A 27,219-nucleotide genomic window follows, 5' to 3' on the forward strand; every position below is an offset into this window, starting at 1 on the left:
TGCTGAAAGAGCTGTGTTATTTATCAAAGTCCCCTTGCCAAGTATCTGTCCCAAATCTAATAGGACAAAACTAGACACTGGAGACTATTGAAGGGTTGCAAAGACTATTGTCTTCATGTTCTCATACTCATCATACTGTTAATGAAAGTGAGGCTTAATGTTGCAGCAGCTGCCTTTAAAACCCATGCACTGCTCAATTAGCAGTGGTGAGAAATGTGTCTGTTGGAAAATGAATCATTTCACGTCCTGGCACCTCCCTACTGCTCCAATCTGCTCACACCCCACTCTTCTATCTGCCACCATCTCTCAGCTGGCTCAGGTTTTCTGCACATCCCTCGTCCCCTCCGCTCCTCATCTTTGAATTGGTGAGTCTTGATTCTCAGGTGTCAGCCTTGCACAGTTAGCAATCTCGTCTCTGAGTCAGAAGGTTGCGGGTTCAAACCCCATGTCAGGACTTTGACCTCACAGTCTCGGCTGACACTCTGGTGCAGTGCTGCAGGTGTACTACATTGTTAGACGTGACATCTTTCAGATGAGATGTTAAACTGAGGTACCATCAGGTGGATGCTGAAGATCCTATGGCATTATTTGAAAAGCGAAGGGAATTTTTCAGTGTCCTACACAATCATCACGACAAGTAAAAATTGGTTATTTACTTTATATGTATTTGTGGGACATTGTTTGCACAAATTTGCTGCTGTGTCTGCCTACAAATACACAAATTCACTACACTTCACAGTAATTTGCTCCGTTATCTTGCCCCACCCTACCTCAGTTATCTTCTAAAACTCTGCCTCCACTCGGCAGGCACCGGCTTGCTTTATATTTCCTGCCTGGCCCACCCCACCATCGGCTTCAGTATTTCTGGCCCTACTCTCTAGAACTCCATCCCAGAATCCCTTCACCTCACCCTTTCCCTTGCCTGCTTCAAGTTCCGTGTCCACATCTTCCTCTTTGATCACATCTTCGGCCACCTTCCCAACCCCAAACTTTTGAATCCTAACCCTCCCGAATCGAACCCCCAGCTCGGATGGAAACCCTCGACTGTCCAATGCCTTGGGACGTCCTCCAATAAGACCATAAGACCATAAGATGTAGGAGCAGGAGTAGGCCATTCAGCCCCTCAAGCCTGCCACGCCATTTAATAAGATCAGAGCTGATCTTCTACCCTAATTCCATTTACCCGCCTTATCCCCATATCCCTTAATCCCTCTATTCTTTAGAACTATCAACCTCAGTCTTGAATATGTTCAAGGACTGAGCATCCACAGCCTTCTGGGGTAGAGAATTCCACAAATTCTGAGTGAAGAAATGTTTTCTCAACTCAGTTCGAAAAGGCTGACCCTTAATCTTGAGACTATGACCCCTAGTTTTAGATTTTCCAACCAGGGGAAACAGTCTCACGGCATCTACCCTGCCAAGACCCTTAAGAATCTTATAAGTTTCTATAAGATCACCTCTAATTCTTCTACATTCTAGAGAATATAGGCCTAGTTTACTCAACCTATCCTCATAGGTCAACCTCCTCATCCCAGGAACCAACCTAGTGAATCTATGCTGCACCCCATCTAAGTCCTCTATGTCCTTTCTTAAATAAGGAGACTGAAACTGCACACAAAAATATAGGTGTGGTCTCACTAAGGCCTCATATAACTGCAGCAAGACTTCCCTACTTTTGTACGCTAAACTTTTTGTGACTGGTGTACAAGGACACCCAAATCCCTCTGAACACTAACACTGCCTAATCTCTCCCCCTCTAGAAAATAATCCGCTTTTCTATTTTTACTACCTAGATGAATAACTTCACACTTCCTCACGTTATACTCCATCTGCCACCTTCTTTCCCACTCACCAAGCCTGTCTATTTCCCTTTGCATTCTTTGTATGCCATCCTCACAGCTTACTCTCCCACCTATCTTTGTATGGTCTGCGAATTTAGATACGTTAAGTTCTATTTCCTCATCTAAATCATTCATATAGACTGTAAATAATTGAGGTCCAAGCACTGTTCCTTGTGGCACTCCACTAGTCACATCCTGCCAATCTGAGAAAGACCCTTTTATCCCTACTCTCTGTTTTCTTCCTGTTAACCACTCTCCAATCCATACTGATATATTACCTTTAATTCCATGGGCTCTAATCTTATGCAACAGCCTTTTATGTGGCACTTTGTCGAATGTCTTCTGGAAATCCAAATACACCAAATCTACTAGTTTTCCATCACCTAACCTGCTAGTTACATCCTCAAAAAACTCTGTAAGTTTGTTACATATTATTTGTTAAACATGATTTCCCTTTCGTAAAGCCAGGTTGACTTCTGCCTAATCATGTTATGATTTTCTAAGTACCCCACGATGATGTCCCTAATTAAGGACTCTAGAATTTTCCCTACCACCGCTGTCAGACTAAGTGGTCTAGAGTTCCCCATTTTATGTCTCCCACCCTTCTTAAGTGGCGGCATTACATTTGCGATCTGCCAATCAATGGGAACCGTTCCAGAATCCAGGGAATTTTGGAAGATCAAAAACAAAGAGTCCTGACTTGAAAGGCTCAATAAAAATGTAATTTGTCTGTTTGTTTTGTTTGTTTGTTAACCCGCTTTACCAAATGCAAATATTATTAATGAGCATCTTTATAAGTCCAACATGTGACAATTATCGATAATATTACAATAAAATCACAATCAGCTTAAAATGTGATCAAAATTGCAAGGGTGAATTTCAATAAAGTGTACATAATGATCTGCAACATATACAGTTAATGTATACAATTGCCCTGATTTGTGACAGTGAATTGACCTTATAAGAAACGCTGAAAAGCAGTGAATATACATTGTGGTTCTTTTGGTATCAATTTATTATTGTCAATTACAATAAAAAAATACAGAGTTTTGTCTTCAGGAATTTGGTCCTTTACCTTGAAACATTGCAATATATATAATATATATATATGAACATACAAACATATAAGAATAATAAAACGTTAGTGCTTATCATTTTCATAGTTTAACAAATGATCTCATTTTGCTCATAATCTTGAATTGCTACTTTTCCAATGAAGACTACAGAATAGAAAAAAACACCCCAAACTCACTGAAGTTGAGCAATTACAGATGAAATGGAAACAAAAGGGCCTTGGGTGCAGGACGAGTTATTTCCTGTTGACTGATACCAGCTTTAATTATTTTGCTTCAGGGGTTCATAAAACAGCCAGTTATAATGTGACAAATGTTCACTGCTTTCAAGCCTGTGAACTCATCAGAATGACAACTTTAATCAAATATGTCAGCAAAGGCGATTCACAACCTCTAAAATAACACATATATACATGAAACTTAAGCTGTTTTGAGGAATATGGCCTTTTACCCTATGAATTGACTTAACAAGAAGTTCTGCATTCCATTGCACCACAAATTTACAGCAGTTGTTAGCACAGCGTTTGATTAATTTTCATCAAGTCTTTCAATAAAATTCATTGCTCACAAACTGCAGATTTCACTGGTATGAAATTTGTATTTTTGCACTGCAGTGATCATCAGTTGGTTTAATTTTGTTCATAGATTCATAGAAGATACAGCTCAGAAATCTGCCCATTTATTCTGGTTGGTGTTTATATTCCAAACGAGTGCCCATCCTGGATCCTGTTCCGAATCGCATATCCTGACTTTTTCCCCATATCCTTAAAAAAAANTTATTCACACAATCCACGATTGTTTGTGGGACACTGCTGTGCGCTGACTGGTGTTGACAGCATCCCATCCATGGTTGCACACACACCTTACTAAGCCAGTTATGGAACCTTAGTGTTTTGTTTGACCCTCAACAGTCCTTTCTACCCCACATCCCGTGCCATGACCCGCTCTGCCTTCCCCCACCTCCGCAACATCGCCGGGCTCCGCCACTGCCTCACACCGCAGGCCGCCAAAACCCTCATAACATCCAGGCTTGACTATGCAAACTCCCTGCTTGTCAACCACCCCAACTCTTCCCTCCAGGCTACAGCTCATCCAGAACTCTGCAGCCCGTGTCCTCTCCTGCACCGGGCTCCGTGACCCTATTACCCCCATCCTTACCCAACTCCACTGACTTCCTATCACACACTTGATACAGTTCAAGATCCTGATCCTCACCTTCAAAGCCCCCCAATGCCTTGCTCCTCCCTACCTCTGTAACCTCCTAAGCCGCTACCCACCTACCCTCTCCCTCTACTCAGCAGGCTCTGGCCTGCTTCACATCCCCCGCATCGCCCACCCCACCATTGGCGGGCAAGCCTTCAGCCACTCTGCCCCCACAATCCCTCCACCTCACCCCCTCCCTTGCTTCCTTCAAGACCCATCTCAAGACCTTCCTCTTTGACCATGCCTTTTGTCACCCTCCTTCCCCACTGCCCTCCATCCTCCCCGATCCCGACCCCCAGCTCAGGTCTGAAACGGACTTAAGGACAGACTGTCCAGCGCCTTGGGATGTCCTCCCAATAAGAAGGTATACAAATATAATTTTATTGTTGTTGTTGTGCGCAATTGACTGCCGCATTTCGCCCACAAAATGTCAACCTACTTAACAATATACTTTGTGAAGTGCTTTGATACCTCTCAATGACGTGATAAGGCGCTATATTAAATGCAATTATTATTATCATTATTAACTTTATTGTCTCTTAACCATGTGTCCAATCATTTTTTTAAAGCGCACATGGTTGCCACTCCAATAAATGACTTGCAGAGAATATCACTCTCTACATGAAAATGGTTTTCCTGTTTTAGATCTCCTTTTGATTTTAAAACTATGCTCTCTAATTCTAGACCCCATAACCACTGGAAATAATATTTCCCTATCCACCTCATCTGTTTTAAATGCCTGTATCCTGCAATATATGGAACACCTAGATCAATCCAGATGCCATGCTTCTTCACTTCATAGTGGCTTAAAAATAATTCTAATTTTAAAACTAAAAAAAATCTAAATTAAAAATGCACACTTGCAGCACTAGATTAAAATTCAGCTGGAATGAGAAACTATTTTCTAGAAATTGGAGGGTGTTCAACCCAAAACCAGTTAATTTATTAGGTACGAGACAAAAATAACCTCAAATAACCTCAAACATCACATTATCACAACACCCCACGCCCACCTCCCTGCCACCATAATTAGTTATTTCCAAAAATACCCTGTGTGCTCTTCGCATCATTTTCATATTCATTTTAAATGTGTCTTGCTTCACCTAATATTTGTAAGGTAAGTCATGCAAAGTGGAAAATCTGAGAGATGGCTGGCCCATTACAAGACTTTTAGTCTGAAATTTATGTGACCTTCCTTGTTCTAATGAGAATGTGCCCTCAAGCATCTTCAGTTTTATTCTTTTCACCTACCATTTACTGCCATTCTGTTTGCTGTCCTCAAATAGGAAACATTCAAGTTCTACAAGACTGCTCCAAAGTTTACTTCGAAAGTCGGTTGACATGATTCTGTCTGTTAGTTGTAATGTGCTTTCTGTCGCATAGGTTGCTGTTCTAAGTTTGGATCTAGGACTTATTATTGGGAGAATAGATGTGTTCTACTGTGTGCACTGGGTGTGCTTGACCCTAATACCAAATGCTCAAAATAGAAAAGTGTTCCATTCATCAGTACTAACATCATGATTTGTATTAAATCCAGCAAAAAGTACAACATGCGTATCACCACCATCTGTTGTCAAAAAACTGATTTCATACTGTTTGAGCTATTAAATAAAAGTATTTCTCACAATAAGTGTGGGAATAGTCCATGAAGAGACATCTTGCAATCAATTTGGATAGTTGGCTGTAGGACATTAAATCATTTGTTGAGAAGGTGGGTCAAGGCTTAATAAACGCAAAATCTGAGATCTGTGGGTTTAAAAAATAACTTTAATGTTAAGAGAAAAGAAAGAGGATTTAGATAAATTCAGTATGGGTTTGTGGCCATTGTCGGCCTCTCTATTGAAGTTCCATTTTCATCTGTAATGGTGAGGAAAGAAAATTGGAGAGATGCACAACTGAATAACTGTATAACTGAATTGCTCTGGCTGTCAAATAAGGAAATAAGAACCATTGAATGTTGTGACTTTTATGGAACAACCTGGATGAGCTCCCATTCAACATAAAATGTCACGTCTAATGCAGGCATGAGAGAGACCTTCCCCTGCTGCCCTCATATCATGTGAGGCTGAAGGGCCTGAATCTAATCAACATGAGTCTTTTCTGATTACAGGATCAAATTGATATTTGGACAAAATGTGATCAAGGAGTGGACGTTTCTTACACTATTCTTTTGTCAGTCTGGTGCAGTGGTAGTGCTCTTGCCTCCGAGTCAGAGGGTTGTGGGTTCAAGCCCCTCGTCAGGACTTGGAATCACATAATCTAAAGTGACATTTGAATGCAGCTCAAGGGGTGTACTGCATTGTTGGAGGTGCCTTCCTTCGGATGAGAGCTAAACCGAGGTCCCATCTGCCAGTTCAGGTGGATTTTAAATCCCATGGCACTATTAGAAAATAGAAGGGAGTTTCTCTGAGTCTCCCGGCCAACAGTTCCCCAAATAAAAAAGATTGGTCACTCACTCCATGGCTGTTTGTGGGACATTGCTGGGCTCAACTGGATACCGTGGTTCACCGACAAAATATAGTTAATCCATTTTATAGTATATCCTGTGACATGCTTTGAGAAATCTCAACGACATAAGCACTATATAAAATGTAAGGATTATTTTGACTTTGAATCCATTACCAAGACTGGCTTCCCTTCATTCACATTCAGTAACTATTTCATTCTGTGTTTGAAGTCTAATTTTGTACCTAGTAAACACTTCTTGATTTCCTTGAAGTTAGAAATACACAGCCATTTAGAAATAAGGGTCATTGGTAACATGGGCAAGGTTATTCTCAGTGGTCTTCCCACTAGTTATCAAACTTGGCTGTAACTGTGTCAGCTATGTACTAAGAGTGCAAAGTGTGGACGTTTTGATTTGATTGATAAATTCTTTACAGTTTTCATTATGAAATTCCAAACAACCCACCCCACACACACGCACACATTTTTAAAAAATCTGGTAGCATATTAGTTATATTTTCTTTCATTGATAAGACCTGTAGCTCAGTGGTTAGAGCACTCGTTTTGCAAGCGAGAGACCTGAGTTCAATTCCAGGCAGGTCAGGGCGAAACCTTGGGCAAGTTTCCTTACTCCACACGTCTAATAATAATCTCTCCAAAAAAACAAAACAATAATAAATTGGTCATTTTCAATCTACGACTGTTTGTGGGACATTGCTGTGCGCAATTGGCTGCCGCGTTCGCCCACAAATATACAGTCAATTCACTTTACAGTATATTCTGTGAAGTGCTTTGGGACGTCCTTCCGACGTGAAAAGCGCTATATCAAATGCAAGGATTATTATTATTATTATTATTATTATTATTATTATTTCCCTGTTACTTTGTAGTGTTGGTAAAGTGAGAAAAAAAAATTCTTTCCAAATTTCTTGCATTTTCCTTCCAATACCTTGCAAATTCCAGCACTGAGGATCAATATATGGCATCCACTTGTTCAATTTTGTCACGATGAGCACATAAAAGACTTTAAAAGTGTAACTGTTGATTCAACTGTATTTTTAATTAATAGAACAATTTGTATATAAGTAAGCAGCCCCCAATTAAGGTTTATATATTTCAATATGAATATTTCACTACTGACCTAAAATAATGAACAAGTCCATCAATTTCTATTTATAATAATGGGAATACAAAACTCTGTTACATTCCATATTTAATAGGAACAAAATATTGTTGTCCAGCCAAGCGCTTCCTGCATTTCAGGAATAGATTACATGTCAGTTGCTTGATTAGTTGCATGGTACAAGATATAAATATGTATTATAATAAATATATAAAGTTAACAAGGATTCTTGAAACATTGCAACACAATAATTATCTGTAAAATGTAAGTACAGAGACACATAAAGTTATGCATTTCTCTTTGAGGGGCTTACATAGTCAATAAGAGGGTAGAAAAACATTTTGAAGCAATAATGCAGTTAAGAAGTGGTTGTACGTTTGTATTTACATTATATTAGTAGTCTGTCTTCGAGTTTTTTTTTACAATCACATTTTATGATGAATTCTTAATGAAAAAAATAAAACCATAAAGAGCATGTAGACATTAGTGTATTATGAAACATCAAAAATGCATCAATTGGAGAAAATGCTAATTGAACTATTAATTAAAAAGCCACAAAGGTTACTATTTATTAGTCCCTGGGATTCTGATATTTTACAATAGGTGATGTAAATGTCAAGCTCTTTGTGAATTGTTAGTGTACACATTAATTATGCTTCACGTCACTTGCATAACCTTTGTTGCTTTAATGATTATTTTTTCATTTATGAAGGCCATGAAACAAACATGTAACAGGCAGTGTGGTCAAGTAGCAGAAACCATACCAGGGTTCATAGTTTTAATTGGTTTATCTCTGGGAAGAATAACTGGTTAGGGAATTAAACAGAACAGAAAAAATGATAACCTGATAAACATCAGCAGAATTCAGCAAAAGGATTAATTCTCACAAAAAGGTGCCTGAGAAAATAATTAGAAAGTGGAAGATGCTACGTTTAGAAGAATGAACTCAATCTCACATTTTTTATGTATTGCCTTGTATTTAGCAACAATTTCTGACCCTGTGGGACATAATATAATAATAATCCTTGCATTTGATAAAGCGCTTTTCACGTCTTCTAGACGTCTCAAAGCGCTTCACAGAATATGCTGTAAAGTGAATTGACTGTATATTTGTGGGCGAAATGCGGCAGCCAATTGCGCACAGCAGTGTCCCACAAACAGCCGTGGATTGAATATGACCAATTTATTGTTGTTTTTGTTTTTTGGAGGGATTATTATTAGATGTGTGGAGTAAGGAAACTTGCCCAAGGTTTCGCCCTGCCTGGAATTGAACCCAGGTGTCTCACTTGCAAGGCGAGTGCTCTAACCACTGAGCTACAGGACATCAGGTAAGGATGGATCACAAGACTGGAGCATCATGGATTAGTTAACCCTTCAAATTAAAAGGTTTCTAACTCCTTTGCAGGGAATAATTAAGGCCCTCACAGGCTAAATATTTTTGCAAACTCTGGAATAAATGGAACAGACAGAAAGTGCACATCAATTTCTCTTATCCTTAAAATCTAGGATAATCCTGTAGTTCAGGTTCAGAGTTCAAGAAGGGAGTCTCTTAGCAAATATTACTTTAAAAAAATCTATTTCTAGGTAGCCTTGAGTTTATACTAGAATAGTAAATGAATGAAATATATGGAACTTAAGGAGTTCAGCTTCCCCCTTTTCTTTGAAAATTTGATAAAAATGCCTTTTTCATTTCCATACTTCAGGGAATAAATACAGAACGATGATCTATTTCTGATCTCTTTGTAACACAGAAATATATTTATCTATTTTCAAACATTTTTGAGCTTTCTGATTTTCCTTGAAGTGTAGAAAGTACATTTCTTGAACGTGGGGTGTCTGTAACTGGCTTGTGGAGGCCAAGCATTCAAAGCGATGTCACTTTTTGATTCATCAATGATGCTCTTTCTATCATCATGAAGCAGAATTCACCAAGCATTGGGATTGTTCAGCCACGAATAAAGAATGTGATCTGGGATTAGACTGTTGTAAAGACAGGGTAGTTTTACCCTACTGATGATGTGTTCTTACAACAGTGATCCTAAGTAATGCTACCATTGTAGTTTGGTCCCATAGAAAATATTGTACAATTGTCCCTGTAAAAGACTGAGTAAAGATCGACAATGGCTCTTGTGACAAGTTTATAGATGTGCCAGGTTTCGCCATAATGTTAGTAGAACAGTTGTATTTGGTTAAAATTACAACTGGAAAAGTTATAATATGAGCCAATAAACATTCATTCATTTCTGGCCAAATCAAGTGACCTAAAAGTAGTATTTATCGTCCATTTTGGTAACTGTATGTAATTGTTTCAGTTACCATTTATATTGTTGATGGAAGCAAGCTTAAGGGTCGCTAAATCTTAACTTGGTTGCTGACGATCATCCCATACGAAGTGTAATCCAACATCAGGTGATTTCAAGCAGGTTCTTGTTTAGTCACCGGCTGCCAACTACAAAGTCTTCTGATTCTTCTTCTTCCTCTTCTAATGGCAAAAGCTGTTTCAGCATTGCATGTAGTGTTTCTTTCACCATCTGGATTTCTCTCTGTAGAGACTGTGAGCAGTTATTAAGGATGAAACTGTAGATAATTGGCAATTATTTTATATTTGAATCATTTTTTTAAAAATTGCAGCGGCACCAGCTTTACATAGCTTAATATTGCATATTCATATTGGTTCCCACATTTTTTCATTAAATATTAACTGATAGCTAAACATATGTAAAATGCATTGATTTTCTAATTCCACCTTGGGATTCATTCCCCAGAATGATCATCAGTTGAGTCAATAATATATTTTAATTGTCACTATTGGTTCAAACACAGTTCAGGTTATTTCACCTTGCCTTGATGACGAGAGCAATACAAACAGTATAGGTAAAAGTGAAATACGCTATGTGGATTCTTCAATCCTGAGGGATGTACATTGTAGATTGTATCAGAGATTGTGAACCTACAAATGAAGCAATTTTCACTCGATTATTTTGGTACCTCCCTCAAAATAATCCTTACATTCCTGGCTCAGGGTCAAGCTCAGCCACTGCTAAATACCTCGCATGAAGGGTCCTATATAAATGCAAATTGCTGTTGTACATTTGGTATGGTGTCTTTCACGTTGGGAGGACATACCAAATCACTTTACAAAATATACTGTAAAGTGCAGTGACTGTGTGTTTTGTGGGTGAACAAAACCCACCATCACCTTCATAAAAAATTAATTTCACAGATCAAATACGTCTGTCAGACATGAAGATGCAGGGTTTTTATTTTTGAAGCACAATTTCAGCAGGGAGGAAAAACAGAAAAAAATTGCAACATTCTTCCATCAGTTTTCAACAAATACAAAAAATGTTTCCTGTCACCTAAAGATTCGTATTTGTACTTGGTCGATGAATGGAAGAGGAAGAGCAATGATATTTTTTAAAAATATTTTATCTCATGAATAGTTTACTGACCTCACTAGGCAAAGAATTGCTACTGGAACAGCATGACCTTTGGGATTTTGATTTGCCACAAACCATCCTTTGAAACCTCAAACAGAATACTTTAATGTAATTGAAGATAATCCTCTGAGACAGCAAAAATCTAGTTGAAGTCAACAGTCAACAGCTAACACCATCACCATTTCAAACAGTATAGGTAATACTTATAGTTTTTCATGCTCCTCTTTTGCCCAGCATCAGTCCAGTACCTATTCATGCATGTTATTGATTCTGTAGCAAAGATTTTCATTGTTACTGAAACTGCTGCAATGTTTCAATCCAAGGGCCATAAAACAAATATTGTGCATCACATTTCTTTGCTGTTTTAGAATTCTTTAGACCAAAACAGAACAAAATGAACACCTATATAGGAATCTGGGTCTGTAATCTGTAAATAATCAGCTCAGGCCTAATTATTGGTTCATTTAAAGATTTGTAAATGTACTTGCATGTTTTCCATAACAGGTCTATAACAAAGAGTGATATCACTCACAACAAAACAAGTTCAGATTCAACATTGCCCAATTTAAAGGATATGAGTGAGACAGTCATCATGATTATCTGTTGCAGTTAGCAGCTGATCTTCCAAGCTTAGTAGTTGGTCACTGATTGCTTCACACTGTTCTCCAATGTCTACTGCAAGACCTTCACAAACAACCTGCAAAAAGCCCAGATGATTATTTATGAGAATTAATGTTTTAATCATACCCATTTACATTATACCAAAGTATAGGTTTATACACATTCAAATTATTTAAACATTATTTTCAGTAGGGCAGTTTGATTTCTCTGTAACTTGTAACTTTTAATACATAAAACACATCCCAAACATGCTGCCTGTATTGTGTTGCCTTCCACAGGCAAAGACATTCAAGATTTTAGCCATAAGGCTCTTGATTTCTGCCAGTAATCTATTTAATAATAGAAATATATATAAGCAGTGGGAAATTGTCCATGCACAGATCCTAAACTAATTATTGCAAGTGATGTGGTTTTGTGGGAGGATACACCCTAGAAATTGAAACTGATGCTGACTCTTACGAGGAAGACTCTTTTTGCTGAATTTGTCTCCAAATCATTGAGTAGATTTGCATCAGGGTATCTTTGTTCTCAACTACTTTTATTGCTTTCTTCTTAAAATTAACATTGGCTAACATCAACAAATTTCAGTTTTGATTCGACTTTAGGGATGGATTTTTTTTCTTCCTGAGAACATAACATGTCTCAAACCTCCCGCAGTATCCCAACGCACGCTTGTAGCTTGGTTCTAACCTGTGCCTTATGTTCTCTGGAATTAGGTAAGCATTCCTCCAGAGAGAGTGTGCATTCTGTTTCAAACTCACAGAAATTCCCATGCTTGGGTGGCATACATATGTGTAACTCTAAGTCTGGTTTGGATAATCTTAAGGTTGATGATGGGTTTGCACATGTGGGATACCTGGTTGACCAAAAAAAAGCCACAAAACCAATCCTCAAGAGGGAGACACTGGAGGCCTTAACTTCTCTTGAGTGCTTCCCAGCCTCAGTAAAGTACAGGGTGTCCATCATTAACAAGTAACTCTTTGTATAGAACAACATGTATTTTGATAACTCAAGATGTGTGTAAATTGAAATCTTATAAACCGGTCTGATCACATGAGGTATGCAGTGGAAATCCCTGGAGAAGCAGGTATTTTATGGGTTAACTTCAAGTGTAATGATGTGGTAATGATAATTATACTTGGAGTAATGGGATTATTTGTTTTAGTTGTAAAATAGTTTTGGCTTGTACGTGTCATTCTGGTTTTTACGATTAATGTTTTTTTCTGTAGAAGAAGAAATTGCATCTATATAGCGCCTTTCACGTTGGGAGGATGTCCGAGGATGTCACTGGATAGCTTGCACACAAGCTCATGGTTGGATTCAAGAGGTGGGGCAAGGGGATTGAGATGGGAAGATGACCAAAGGCTTGGTCAAAGAGGAAAGTCTTGAGGCGTACCTTGAAGGAGGCTTGAAGGGACTCCGGGATAGAGTTCTGGAGGGTAGGACAGAAAGGTTGAAGGCCTGACTGCTGATGCCGGACCAGGCATGGTTGGGAAATGTGAATTTAAATTGCTGCAGACCCAGCAGTTTCGATGTTCCAACAATACATTTCTTAAGTGTGGAAGATTAATTTTAGTTATAGTCAGTAACCCTTAATACTTAATGAAAATGGCAAGAAGCCCAGATATTTTCTACTCAAGAAAATGTTTATGCAACGGATAAGCCTGGTTAATTTCCTGTGATTGGCAAAAAGCCAGTGTCTTCAGGCCTTAACACTGAAACAACGTAGCCAACTATTTAAACTAAATTAAAACTACCAAATCATCTAATCAAAAGTTCATGACAGACATGGCAATTTGGACTATCTTTTCAGTTGTGGACTTAAAATCTATAATTGGAAATAAAATTATTTTATTTCCAATTATAGGGTCATAAGCTGTACAAGGCATTGTGTAATAAAAGCAGTGAGGGATTGCAAAAAATACACATTGACAAACTGCCTTAAAATATTTGAATTATTTCAGTCTTACAATAATGTAGCTGTAATGCTGAGTAACATGCAATTGGGAAAGTAATTACTATACTTCACATGAGCTTGGCGGACCTTTCTGTCACAATAGAGCTTAAACGATAAGCTGTTTCCATATATGCTTATACATGCATTTTCAAGTAAAAACGTAGTTCAGCAAAGTATACAGAAATCTGCAATTTGAAAGGTAATTAGATACTTATTGCTTGTATAATGAATTAAACAATTAAAGCTCAACAACAGATTGTTTCCGATTATAAATATTTTGATAATATAAAGCAAAGCTTCAATAACATTTCTTTATAAAAAAAATGGAATTGCATCATATGAGCAGAAGCTAAATGAATCATTTATTGAAATTATTTTAATAAACATATTAACTTTTCTTGTACTGGGCACAAGGGATCCTCTTCAGTAGATAAATAACTATTTACATTTATATTGTCTTCTTTCATGTCAGAAGGACATCTCAAGGTACTCGACGGTCAAGGGTTTGCACCCAAGCTGGGGGTTGGATTCGGGAGAGGTGGGGGCCAAGTGGGGTGGGGGTTGGAAGACCGAAGACGGATATTAAAGGAAGCAAGGGGAGAGGCATTGGGACTCTGGGATGGAGTTCCAGAGTGGGAGCAGATAGTCCAAAAGCCTGACTGCCAATGGTGTGGCAGGCAGGTTGAGGGACATGATGCAGGCAAGTGCCCGCCAAGTGGGGGAAGTGGGTTGGTTTATAGATTTAAGGTCGCGGAGGTAGGGTGGAGAGACTATGGAGAAATTTAAAAGTGAGGATGAGATCTTGAATTCAATCCTCTGGTGGATGGAAAGCCAGGGAAGGATGGGCTCATGGAGTCTAGTACAGGAAAGGACACGAGCTGCAGAGTTCTAGATGGTCTGCAGCTTGTAGAGGGAACACTTGGAAAGTCCAGCAAGCAGAGAGTTGGCATAGTCTAGCCTGGACATGATGAAATCATGGATAAAGGACTCGGCAGCCCGAGGAGTGATAGTGGCGGAAACAGGCAATGTTGTGAGGTGGGGGAAAGTTGAATGGATCAGAGCATTGATGTGGGATTTAAAGGACTGTTGAGAGTCGAACAAACTACCAAGGTTTCACACCAGCTTGGTGAGATGGGAGTGTGCATCCGTGTAGATTGATGCTGTGAGCGCCTGAGTTGAGAAGGCACTGACGGGAGCCAAGCAGGAGAGCCTCTGTCTTGTCAACATTCAACTGGAGAAAGTTTGTTCTAAGAACTTAAGAATTTACTAGGTGAAAGAAGACCAAGATCCATCTAATTCCCCTTCCACCATCCTGGCAGTCACTTGACATGTTGTTTCCCAAACTATACACTGTATCCCGATGTATTATTTTCTAGCAGAAATCTATCTAATTTGTGCTTGAAACAAACATTTTCTGCTTCCACTGTCTCCTTAGGGAGCCTGTTCCATAAGTTTACCACTCGCTCACTGAAGTAATGTTTCCGCAGATTTATTCTGAATTTACCCACCTTCAATCTCATCCAGGATTTGGTGTCCAATAGCTCAGTTAAACAGCAACATGGTAAGGTGGGGTTTTAATACAGGATTGAAAGCACAGTACTAAAGAAATACTGTGTATTATGTGATATTACTATAGTAATTTTGTGGTTCATATACGTTTCCGAAACAAAAGTCACCTAGCCACTCTACTTGAGAAGACCAAGAGCAAATTTTACTTGTGTGAAATGAAAAAGTTCAATGCATGTTTACAAATAAGCTTTTCTAATACTATACAGTTTATATTGGTTTCGTTCACAAAATACAGGGTCAGTTCATTTTACAAGTGTATCCTGTGAAATGCTTTGAGACGTCTCAACAACGTGATAAGGCACTATATCAAATGAAAGATTTATTATTATTGTTAAGATTACAGGGTACTGAGATTTAGAGTATGTCCAGTGGATCAGCTAACATTAGTGCAGGCTGGATGGATCAAATGGACCTTTGCTGTACATTCTTTTATTTCATGAAAACTTCCCTTTTTGTTGGGCTACAGAATTAGCTGTAAATCCAGCAGGTGAAATTCCTGTCAACGCTCACCTTTGTTGATGTATTCTGGATGCTGAGTGAGCATTTTCTTGAATTCTAAGGAGCAAATGTAAAAGAGATTCTGTAAGTATTTCATAGTCACTTAATTTACACTAAGTAGCAAGTTCAGGTTGACTAAGCTAATTTCAGAGAAAACCAAACTGCATTAAAAAGTAGACTAACAAACAAGTTAAATCGTCCAAAGCAGCTGAAACATACTGATCTTTAAGTGCAAAGCATAATTTTATTTATTTGGAGTATTCTATAGTCAATAATACAATGAGAAGCAGTGGAATATGTTGTGAATCTACAACAACAACTACATTCACTTATATAGCACCCTCCACGCAGGGTAGCGTCTCATAAACATAATTTTGTGTTAAATATCCTATATTTCTGCTGAAAGCGGACGTTCAATATCTGAGAAACATATTTTATACTTTTTTTATGTCCTTTTCATTAACTTGCATCTTTCTCTCACATGTTTGATAGCTTATTTTTCTTCCTTGCAAAAATATTGCTCTTGCACTTTGCAACTCAGCTGGACAGATTGAAAAATTAAAACTATAATTCTTTGAATCTGGTGATGTGTGTTGTGGCAACACATAGAATTGCAGTACCAATAAATTTCATATTTCACCATATTGAGATTTTGGTTATATTGCATGATAGGAACAAGCAAATTAATATTCTCGATATACTCCTTTGTGTATTCCATATAGATGATCTTAAAAAGAAAATTCTTAACTTATATATTAATTTGAACTTCAGTCTTAACTATTATAACAAGGATCTATTATAACAGTTAGTACAATGTACTTTTCATCTTTCTCAGCATTTTCTCTTGGTCAGCTGGATGTTTGACACATGTTGGGATACCCATCATGGCATCCAAACTGGACAGAGCTCCACGTATACAGTATATGCCATATACAAATGGAAATTTCTGTGTGTCTGGAATGAAATACCCGCTCTATCCCTGGAGGGATACACTCTGCTTACCAAATTTCGGAGAGTATTAAGCACAGGTTAATATGAGTCAAGGCATTGAGGCTCCAGAGTAGGTTTTGGGCCTTGACCAGCTACAGCTACATAGCTTGCCCTTGAGAGCACTCTCTGACATGCTTCCTGCTGCTTGACTAGTCAGGACCACCTTATTTATTAGGACTTTGGCTTGCAAGGTTAATAAGAACTGAGTGGGAGAGTTTGTGCCCCCAGTGACCAGTCTTTCCAAGTCCTGTTGAGGAGTTAGGCTGGTTGGTCTGTTATTAGTTCCCTGAAGTACCGCAGACCAATCTATCTCAAGAAGAAGACTATTGAAATCACCACAGAAGTTGACTCAGTTCCAATATTCTGTTGCCGAGCATGTTACACTAAACCCAGCTCTGCCCCAAGGAGACCACCCTTACCTTCCCACGCACCCCCCCACCCCCCAACAGGAGGACAGTTTCAGGACAACATAATATACATAAGATTGAAATTTTTGTGAGTGGTAAAGGCTAAAGCTACAAATTAAGTATGGCATGGTGGCATAGTATACTGCACTCTTACATCAGGGTGGAGTTATTCATGCCTAGGAATTTTCATATGCTAAGTTTACCATTTTTTATTATATTAATTTCACACAATTATTTTGGTTATATATAATATGATGTGATTATTTGATACTTTCATCATTAGCAATTTGATGAAGGAAGGAACTCATGAAATGTGGAAACACAATTCTAGTGGACTGTGACAATAAGTACTAGAAAACTAATTTAATTCAAGAAAACATTATGCCAATAGAAAGTCAAAACAATGTAAATAAATGATTAGTGTTAAATCCACAAGTGTGACAATTAGACCTTCATAATACACTCAATGTATTACAACTTACGTTTTTTAAAACCACCCTGCATTTGGAAATGAACTGCATATCCCACGGCTCTCATTTTATGCTGTACAGGTTCCAAGAAAGGAAATTTCACCCGAGTTTACTCAGTTTAAGTAATATTTTAGAGCATCCAGAATTTAGCAAATCCTTAAATACAACCTTAATTCTGAAGCCAATTTTGGGTAGGTTATTTTAAAAATTTACAATGTATCAATTTGCCGTATTCAGATGCATTAAAATCAGATGCATCAGCATCCTCTTTATAATTCACAAATTAAAATTATACTTACATTTACAAAGAGCAAAGATTGTTCACTGCCCATTTTAAACAACATCTAATGGATTACTAATAAATACCAGATGGTGGTACCTTTGCTTTTTCTCACCTTCACTCACTTTGAATCTAGTAGATTACTGGGAAGATCAGCCTCTCCTTCAAAGGGACAGAAAGGGGACACTGCATAGCATGCAAAGCATAGAAAGAGGTCAGGAAGTTAGAAAGTAAGCTTCAAGTACTTTACCACAAACTGCTGAAGTACTTTGAAATGTACTGTCAAAATAAGGATCACAGTTACAAAGTTTCTGTTCTTCATGCAGTCTCTAATGAGAATTAGCATGCAAGTAGCACAAGAAAGTTTGTTAGTCAGAGTATGGCAGAAGGAAGAGAAATAACTATCAAATATATTAGGCAACACTGTTTAGCAGATTGGTTTTAAAAAATAGCTAGAGGTGTTTGGTGTCTCAAAAGTTATTATACTATTTTAAAAGCATCACTGCATTGAACTACCTTCATTTAAATCTTATGTGTATAAGAATTTCTCTTCTTTAAGACTTCATATGTACAATTTATAACAAACTTAAAAGCCATTGAAAAGTTTGGATAACATACATGTGCAAATTCTTATAGGAAGAGGCATTCCTGAGAAAAAGTACTAGTATTGTACCCTTCTTTGTTCACTCTCCTTCTCCACCACCACCCCCACCCCGCGCCCCCATCACCAAAACAGATTGTTCTTGAGACACAGAACCCAAGGTTAAGAATGAAATCTTGATTTAGAACTACATTTGATACTTGGAAGTTCAGCCTTGTCAGCATACATTTAACCTCTTAAAAATAATATAATCCTTACAACTTGATGAAAACCTGCCATCCATCAACTGAAAACAGTTTAGATAAGTGGGAAAACTGTCTGCTTTTCATTACAATGTAAAACCAACAGAAATGTAGAGATTGACTATTAAACTGATCGTCACCACTGGCACAAATTTTAATGTTGCTACAACTGGCAACTCAAGTCCTGGATGAGAGTTAACTTTCTCCAATTGAATGTCGACAAGATAGAGGCTCTCCTGCTTGGTTCCCATCAGCACCTTCTCATCTCAGGTGCTAACAGCATTACCTCACATGGATGCACACTCCACTCACTGAGCCAGTGCTAAGCCTCGGTTTCTTGTTCGACTCTCAGCTGTACTTTAAATTCCACAAACATGCCTCGACCTGTTCAGCTTTCTCCCACTTCCACAACATTGCCCACCTCTGCCACTACCTCTCCCCTCAGGCTACCGAGATCTTTATCCAAGCTTTTATAACGTCCAGGCTTGACTACACCAACTCTCTGCTCGCTCATCTTCCCACCCCCATTCCCCATGGCTCCCACCCTCCCAAAACCAATTTTGGATGTAAACCTTCTACTGTCCCAGGGATGTACTCCCGACGAGAAAGGCACTATATAAATGCAATTTGTTGTTGTTGTTGAACAATTCCTCACCCATCCATTCAATTTGCCTTGGGGGTTTGAATCATTACTGGTTAGTTAGCAACATATTTACAGTAACCTTTCAAATACTGTGGTGCTCTTATTTTCCTTTTTTCCTCAGATGAGCTTTCAATTCAGCTTGTGTTTTGTGCATCTGCACATTATTTCACCCAACGAGAGGGCTACCACAACATCCCATTCTGACGGAACGGACAACAGTTAATTCTACAAAGTTGTAGCCAGTTCGCTGTTTTGTTTCAATGTGAGTGCAGAGCTCTCTTTCCATATGTATTTTTCACATGACCGTCTTTCTATATTCTATTTATACATTAAGTAACTTGCTTCAAGGGTTGCCTTAGTTGAGAAATTTGATGAGATAGCAAAGACATTCTTGTACAAGTCAGCTTAATAAAAGATTCAGTGAATAAAAGGATTCTGTGAATAAATAGCATTCAGTTCTCTATATTTTTAAAACCATATATGAATAAAATTGAGAAAATTATTAATATAAGCCTTCCTTCTTAGAAACAACAGTTTTACAAGTTGTTTTCCAATGTTATTGAGTTAAACTGAAATGCACGCACTCCTGAATGGCAATAATGGAGGGCTATTTGTTGAGTTTTATTTCATAAAAAATAATAGATTAAATTTTCCAGTTCAATACAAGTTTTGGAAACAGATACTTTCTATCTTCCATTTGGAGATGCTTGGTAACTTTCTTTTAGGGTTTGGGTAACGTATTATAACAGCAACACAAACCAAATATAATATATGATTTGAAAATAAGAATTCTTGTACTGAAAATTGATGTCACAGAGGTGTTCATTCTATACAAAATACAATCCAAAATTAATTTGTAAAGCACCTTGCACGTTGGGAGGATGTCCCAAGGATCTATACAGTACTGATGCACAAAACAATTGTTTTCAGCCCTACAAATGCTAAACAAATATTAAGAATTGTTTACTGAAACTAATCAGTCTTTGCTCTTACAACAAAACATAAATCATGTCCACAACATTGTGAATGCTGACAAATAACAGACCATTGAAAAAAAGAAATGTCCTCCCGCTGCCACACTCCTCCTCATTTCCAGTGACAAAACTCTGATCTATTCAGCTATAACTAAACCTAATACATTAGTGCTATGTTGGCTAATGTGCCAGTGCTGGGTATGCAGAAATCAATGGTTACCTCAGCTGAAGCAGTTTCCTTTTGTTGACGAACAGCACACAAATCATGCTCTTGAGAAAAGACAGATTCCATTTTATCCTTAATCTCAGAGCATGGATCTTCAATGGCCTCATCTTCTTCATCTGCCCGGTACTCGTCCCCTTCAGAGGCAAAGTAACTTGCTTCTTTTAGCTGTAAACCTCTGACAAACAGCTGACAGGCCTCCAAGTCTGCTTCGAACATTCTCTCAAGCAACTGGCTTCCACAACTGAAACAGAGATGAAGACATTAAGGACATATTTCAGAAATTGTCACCTGCCTTTAAATTAAACATTTTTTTGAGGTTCAAAATTACCTTGTCCAAATTTTGGTCTGAAAGAATACTATACTTTCCTTACTAATTATTGTGTGACATTTTATTAAACCTTAGAAAACTGCCAATTTTTAAATCTAAATCCACCATTCAAACATCAATAATAACAGAGTAGCAAGAACTCTGAAGATCAATTGACCAGAGATCTATTTAAACCCTCCCTTAGAGATATAAAATTGTGTTATGATTGAACTACAAAATTTGCTTTAACAGAACACCTTCTCAAACCAGAAGTAGATTTTCCAGTACAAACTGAGATTGTCAGTATGAATATTACAAATAAAGTGACACTGAAGTTGCTTATGCTCTGCTGGTATGTTTATTGCCTCATTGAAAAAGTGAGGCAATCCCAAGTATTGGAGAAGGGAGAATGTAACACTGATTTAACAAAAATAGTTTTGTTGAGAATGATATCCCAAATGGCACGGATGGCCATATGACATAATGAATTTTACTTATAAACAGATCTTCAATAAATTACTACCAAAGAAACTCCTTTACAAAATAGTCAGTAGACATCAAGACATGAATTTGTATTGGGTTGATTATGGATTTGGACATGGATTGGGATAATAATAATTCTTGCTTTTAATATAGTGCCTTATCACTTTTTTGAATCATCTCAAAGTGCTTCATGGGGTTTTTACTGTAAAGTGTATGACCAAATAGTTGTAGGCGAACTCGAAAGCCAATTATGTACAGGTTAGTCCCACGAACAGCCATGAAGTGAATAACCAATTAAATCTGGGGTATTGTTGACTGGGACACCGTGAGATACTCTTTTCTTTTGGAACAGTCTAAGGGATCTTTAACATTCATCTTAACAGGCACATTGGATCTCAGTTTAACATCTCATCATATTCAAGGGAGAGTGGGATCCATGATTACTTGCGAATGAGGTAACAAAGGAATACGTAAAAAATTTGAAAATGGGATTAAAAGATCAGTCATGATCTTATTTAACGGTAGAACAAGCTTGATGGGCAGAATGGCTTACTTGTACTATACTCCACATGGTGCCCAAGTCTGTATATAATAAAGCTTAATCTTTATGTTTAAACATATCTGAATTCAACACCACCAAACTCTATTACAATACAAGCCTTTTTAGTTTATCTAAGATGATTGATACCCAACCTGAGGGAGTTTCTTTAGATTCATGGCATAACAAGGAAACCTCTTGCATTTAATGCAATAAATATCAAGAGTTTAACTCCAACCATAAGTCATCCCTTTATACAACGCCAGAACATCTATGGTCCCCCATGTACCCCCTTATCTCTATCTATCTTCACAACAGAGATATGTTACAATAAGTCTTTCTCATTTATGCCTCATCTTAAAAGCTAATGCATACAGATAATGAAGGCATCTAGGATTGTTCCTTTGTGAGACTGACATACCACCAAAGGCTACTGCTTTGGGATCCTGACATTTAGAACACACATCTCTAGGCTTAGCTTCATTATTTGCTGTGAAGAATCTGACACCTGCCAAGATGTCATTTCTTTCTATCCATCATTGGGAAATTCCTATAGGCATAGTGACTGATTTACATCTCTTGAGATTAATATAATATTGTTTTTCATTAATACAACAGCACAATCAGTTCAGTAAGTTGGAAACAATTGGCATGCCAAGATACCTGTAGTCAAAACACACAACGTCATAAGCCATGTCTTGGTGGCATTGAGAAGCAAGTTGTACAGAATGATTTTCTTTAATAATACTGCTCTGGTAACTAATCTGTAAATGTTATCAATATGTACACCCTATAAGGGATATGTCCCAGAAAATTATCAATTGAAATGGTTCCATATTTTGCAATATTAACTGCAGTTATGGGGGCTTTCGTCAAACAATTGTTCCGTAAAGCAACACATCTATTTCTTTCAAATTTTACTGAGGAGTGAACAGTCAAGAAAAAAATCAGAAAACTATCACATCAAAATCATGGCAATTTTAATGTCTAAAAAATACATTGAAGAGAAGACAACCAAAAGAGAAAAATTAAAATGTAAATGATTGGCAGAAATCTATCCAGGGCATATTAAAAGGCTAAAATTATTACTGTGCTGCAAAATTATTTAATTAAATAACTGAATCAGGAAGCAGTATTTTTCAGAAGCCAAAGTTTAAAATTGCATTAGCATCGGTCGTACACTTTTTACAATCAAATTAATCAGTTGGCCCAATTTTAATTTTTTGTAATGCTGGTGTGGTCCCACTTACAGTCAGACAAAGCACATTTTTTAAACCTCAGTCAGCGCTGAAACCACTGGCTTGGGTAAGTCTCATCTGACACAATTCCACCTGGGTTAACACTGAAACCACTGGCCAGAATGGGTCTCAGCCTTGATGTTGAACATTCTTCAAGAACTTTGGAGTTATACCATAAGTGACAAGTCAGATAAATGATGAATAGTTGCAAAGGCATATGACATGCAAAAATCCACCATTACACATGAAAATTTCTGTCTCTGAAATGGAATGCATGCTCTCTCTCTGGAAGAACACACTTTGTTCACCTAATTCCAGACAGTGTTAGGTGCAAATTGGCAAGAGCAAAAAATGCTTAGTTTCCTCCCTCTTATCAAGCTAGGACAACCTTATGTGTTAAGCTTTGGCTTTCAGAGTTAACAGGAACAGAGTTAGAAGAATTTCTGCTAATGTGTTTGCCCCTCCTAGACTGGCTGGTCTGTCAACGACTATCCATGAAGTCCTGCGGAGCTACCTGGTTCGAGAACCAAATGACTGAGACAGATCCAGAGAAATTGAGTTGATTCTGACATTCCGTTGTGAAGGACATCACCCTGGAACCAGCACAGTTCCAAGACCCTCACCGTGTTAAATAAACCCTGCAACACCTATATAAAACCTTAGGCAAGTTTCCTTATTCCACAAGCTTCTGTTTACCAAGCAGTAAGTAGGAGCCTGGTTGTTAATAGATTGGTGGTTTGCTTTCTGTGGGTAACAATTCCTCTAAAAAAAAATCACTCAATCCACAACTGTTTGTGGGGCACTGCTCTGCGCTGGCTACCGCGTTTTGCATACAAAATATACAGTCAATTCACTTTACAGTATATTCTGTGAAGCGCTTTGAGACATCTTGAAGACATGATAACATGCTATATCAAATCCAAGGATTATTATAATAAAAAAGTGAGACAATATAATATTATTAAAGTAGTTGGTATAAACCCTTACCCATTTATCTTGTCTTCTAGCACTTCCATATATTTAAATACATTTTCCTTTAATCTCTTTTCTGTAAATGAAAGGAAATATGAACTTATGAACATCAAACAAGCATTCTGTACACATTATGGCAATGAATCACTTACCTTTTTGCCTTTATGGTCAACGATATATTTGTAATCCCTATTAAGAACCGAAAATTAACTATTTGATGGAATAGACTACTGTTAAATTTGAAAACTATAGTTTATTTTCGGCCATTGATAATTCAACAATGTCACTACATTGTGCCACATTCAGAAAGAGAAATCAAAGTTACTAAATGGACTTTAAAGCCCAGTGTTTTCTTTATGTTAAAAATTCTTGGCCCTTTTAATTGAGTATATTTTGCATCTTTGCATTTATTGTACTTTAATCCCCCTTTTATTAATGTGCAATGCAAAGTATTTGGGATATTGCTATTGATATTGTAAGTACTTCTCCGTTTTAGGGAATCCACAAAGTTATTTAAACGCAAACGTGATGTACCTCACTTTTGTATACACAATTCTTAAATACATTTCATTCCTTAATAATGTAGTGTCATAAAAATTTGCCTCCTGCTTAAATCCAATTGTTTGTACTTGTAGTGTGGCAGAACAAGATTCAAATTTTGGCAGGGATTTGCTTTGTCTCAATAACACCTGGTACACTACTGGCAAGTTAGAGGTGAAGTGGCATGTCCAGGAGTTTCACCAAAGCAAAATTCTTTATGTATTGGTTACTGCCAGCATGTAGTTGAAAGGGAGGAGAGGTTAGACTAAATTGGGGAAAATTTGCATACTAACATTTACAGGAATTAATGTAAGGGAATTACTTTAGACAAAGGTTAATGTATCATCCTACTGGTGAACACATATAATGCTCACTCAGTGAGGTTCCATGGGACTGGGGTAGAACAGGGGGAGCTGATTAGATTTAAAGTTGAAAATGCTTTGTGGGACTCCCTGGTTGAGGGAATAAGACTTTCAAAGACAGAACTTGATGAGAGTCCAACTATCAGGACACCAAATCTCATTGTTCAGTTGGCTGAAGCAACAATACTTTTGCATGCCCTAAAGCTTCATTGCCACGTGTGCCACCTTTATCAAGGATCAGACCATATATCTTCCAATTTAAAACAAGGCTCAAGAAATAAAGCTTTGCTTCTTTTTCAAGAAAAAATATATTATTCCTGAAAAAAAATTGGTCACAAATGACAAATGACTGTTTGTGCACTGCTGTGCACAATTGGCTTCACCCTCAAAATATACAGTCAATTTACTTTACAGCATATTCTGTGAAGATCTTTGAGACGTCTCAAGGATGTGATAAGGCACTATATTTATCACACCCTCCATGATTAATTATTATCTTATAAAAGGAAAGGAGAAGATGGCAACTTTTTGTGCCCTTTGCCTTTTTGATAAATCCTGAAGCCAAAAGAAAATAATTATTTGGACAAGATCATGTGAGTGATATCATGAATGAAACTAGAATTGCTGCTGCAAATAATTCTTGAACATTAACACACTTCTCACAATTTATTTTGCACCCAAGAGTCTAGAAATGCTTGGGAATATGTTATAATATGAATATGTTAACATATTATATCCAAACATTGAACGCAGGACTGGTAAGAATACAGTATCTCGGTAATTCAAATACTGAACTGCAAATTCAAGAAAAATCTGCAGTCGGTATGCATTTGAATTTTTTGAGAAATTAAGCAAATTTAGAATTGTTCAAATTTCAGCAGATAAAGGGACCATTTGGCATATTATATCTAAGTCACTGAACATGTTAGCAAATCGAAGGATGTCTTTCTCAAATCTTCTGGTACAAATCTCACCCCCCCACCATCCCCCACCCCAGTTTCTCTGGCTAGAATTTTCTCTGGAGTGCTTTTTTTTCTAACCCATAAAATTCCACAAAAATTGTGACGAAAGCTTCATCAACACTTGAGTAGGCCAAAAAACTGTTGTTTTGACTATCTGATGCTGCAATAGCACCCTCTTGTGATTAACATGAAATTGCAGAACCATTTTGACCTATTTGAAAATACTCTGCAATATAGTCCATGATGCTAAAATTATCCACTGTTTGCGTAAATGTTAAGGCTAGATTGGAGTAAAAGTGGAGCATCAAACTAGCACTCCGTTCTGAAATCTAACTGTACAATTTCGAAAAACATATTACTAAATGAAAATATGTATGATATTGTTCACACCATTGCAGCAAAAATATTTATTATAAAAGAGACAGGTACATTTTCATTTCCAAATCAAATAACAAACAGCAGTATCAAAACTAGTTTTTAAACATAGATGGGAATCTTTTCTACATCACCATTTATAAATGAAACTTCTACCCCTTAGACTGGCAGCAACTACACAATACTTTCTGTCTATTGAGCTGTTTTTTTCTTGAGAAAATCCATTGCATCCATAATGGACAATCTGTTAGTGATTCTTAGGATTGAACTCACAACAAATGTATTATGAAAATCTGCCATAATGTTGATAATATGTGTCTTAATACACAAAATGTCCTAAATCCTTCTGATATTAAAATACAAAAGATTGAACAGATATGATTATTACAATGTTGGACATTGCTGTGCACAACTGGCTGCCACATTTCACCCACAAAAATACACAAGTTAATCCAATTGATTGACTTTGGGAAGTCTCCAGGAGATAAGAATAAATGGGGGTAATTTATATGATAGGGTAGATTTGAGGTGTGCTGTGGAAGACTTGATGAACAAATGGCTTTTTTTTGTTTTTTTGTTAAACCCATTGAGAACACCTCAAATTCATATAGTATGAACAGAATATTCATTGATGGCATTAAAAGAAATTAATCTTACTAAATAATTCCAGAAACGTCACTAACTCATATTTCTGGAATTTCCATGTGTAGATGGGATGCATGGACTTCTCAGTTTGGTTTGAATACTCTTAAGCATAGTGATGGGTTTCCACATGTGTCAGGCTGACCAAAAACCCCATCAAAATTCAGCCTATATGAAATGGTAGAAACACACTTTTT

At 37.4% G+C, this 27,219-nt stretch overlaps 1 protein-coding gene across 1 annotated transcript in view; it reads right to left on the reverse strand.

Moving 5' to 3' along the window:
- Window positions 1-8,974: 8,974 nt before the first annotated feature.
- Window positions 8,975-27,219, reverse strand: part of disc1 (DISC1 scaffold protein) — a 31,587-nt gene continuing 13,342 nt past the window's right edge. Inside the window, exons 10-14 of the mRNA XM_007894446.2 lie at window positions 24,157-24,217; window positions 20,598-20,844; window positions 15,783-15,827; window positions 11,702-11,822; window positions 8,975-10,239 (exon numbers count right to left, since the gene is read on the reverse strand). Coding sequence (XP_007892637.2) covers window positions 10,121-10,239; window positions 11,702-11,822; window positions 15,783-15,827; window positions 20,598-20,844; window positions 24,157-24,217 — 593 coding nt within the window. The 3' untranslated portion in view covers window positions 8,975-10,120. The remainder of the gene's footprint in view (window positions 10,240-11,701; window positions 11,823-15,782; window positions 15,828-20,597; window positions 20,845-24,156; window positions 24,218-27,219) is intronic.

Source organism: Callorhinchus milii, unplaced genomic scaffold (assembly GCF_018977255.1).
Source record: "Callorhinchus milii isolate IMCB2004 unplaced genomic scaffold, IMCB_Cmil_1.0 Scaffold3, whole genome shotgun sequence".
NCBI lineage: Eukaryota > Metazoa > Chordata > Chondrichthyes > Chimaeriformes > Callorhinchidae > Callorhinchus > Callorhinchus milii.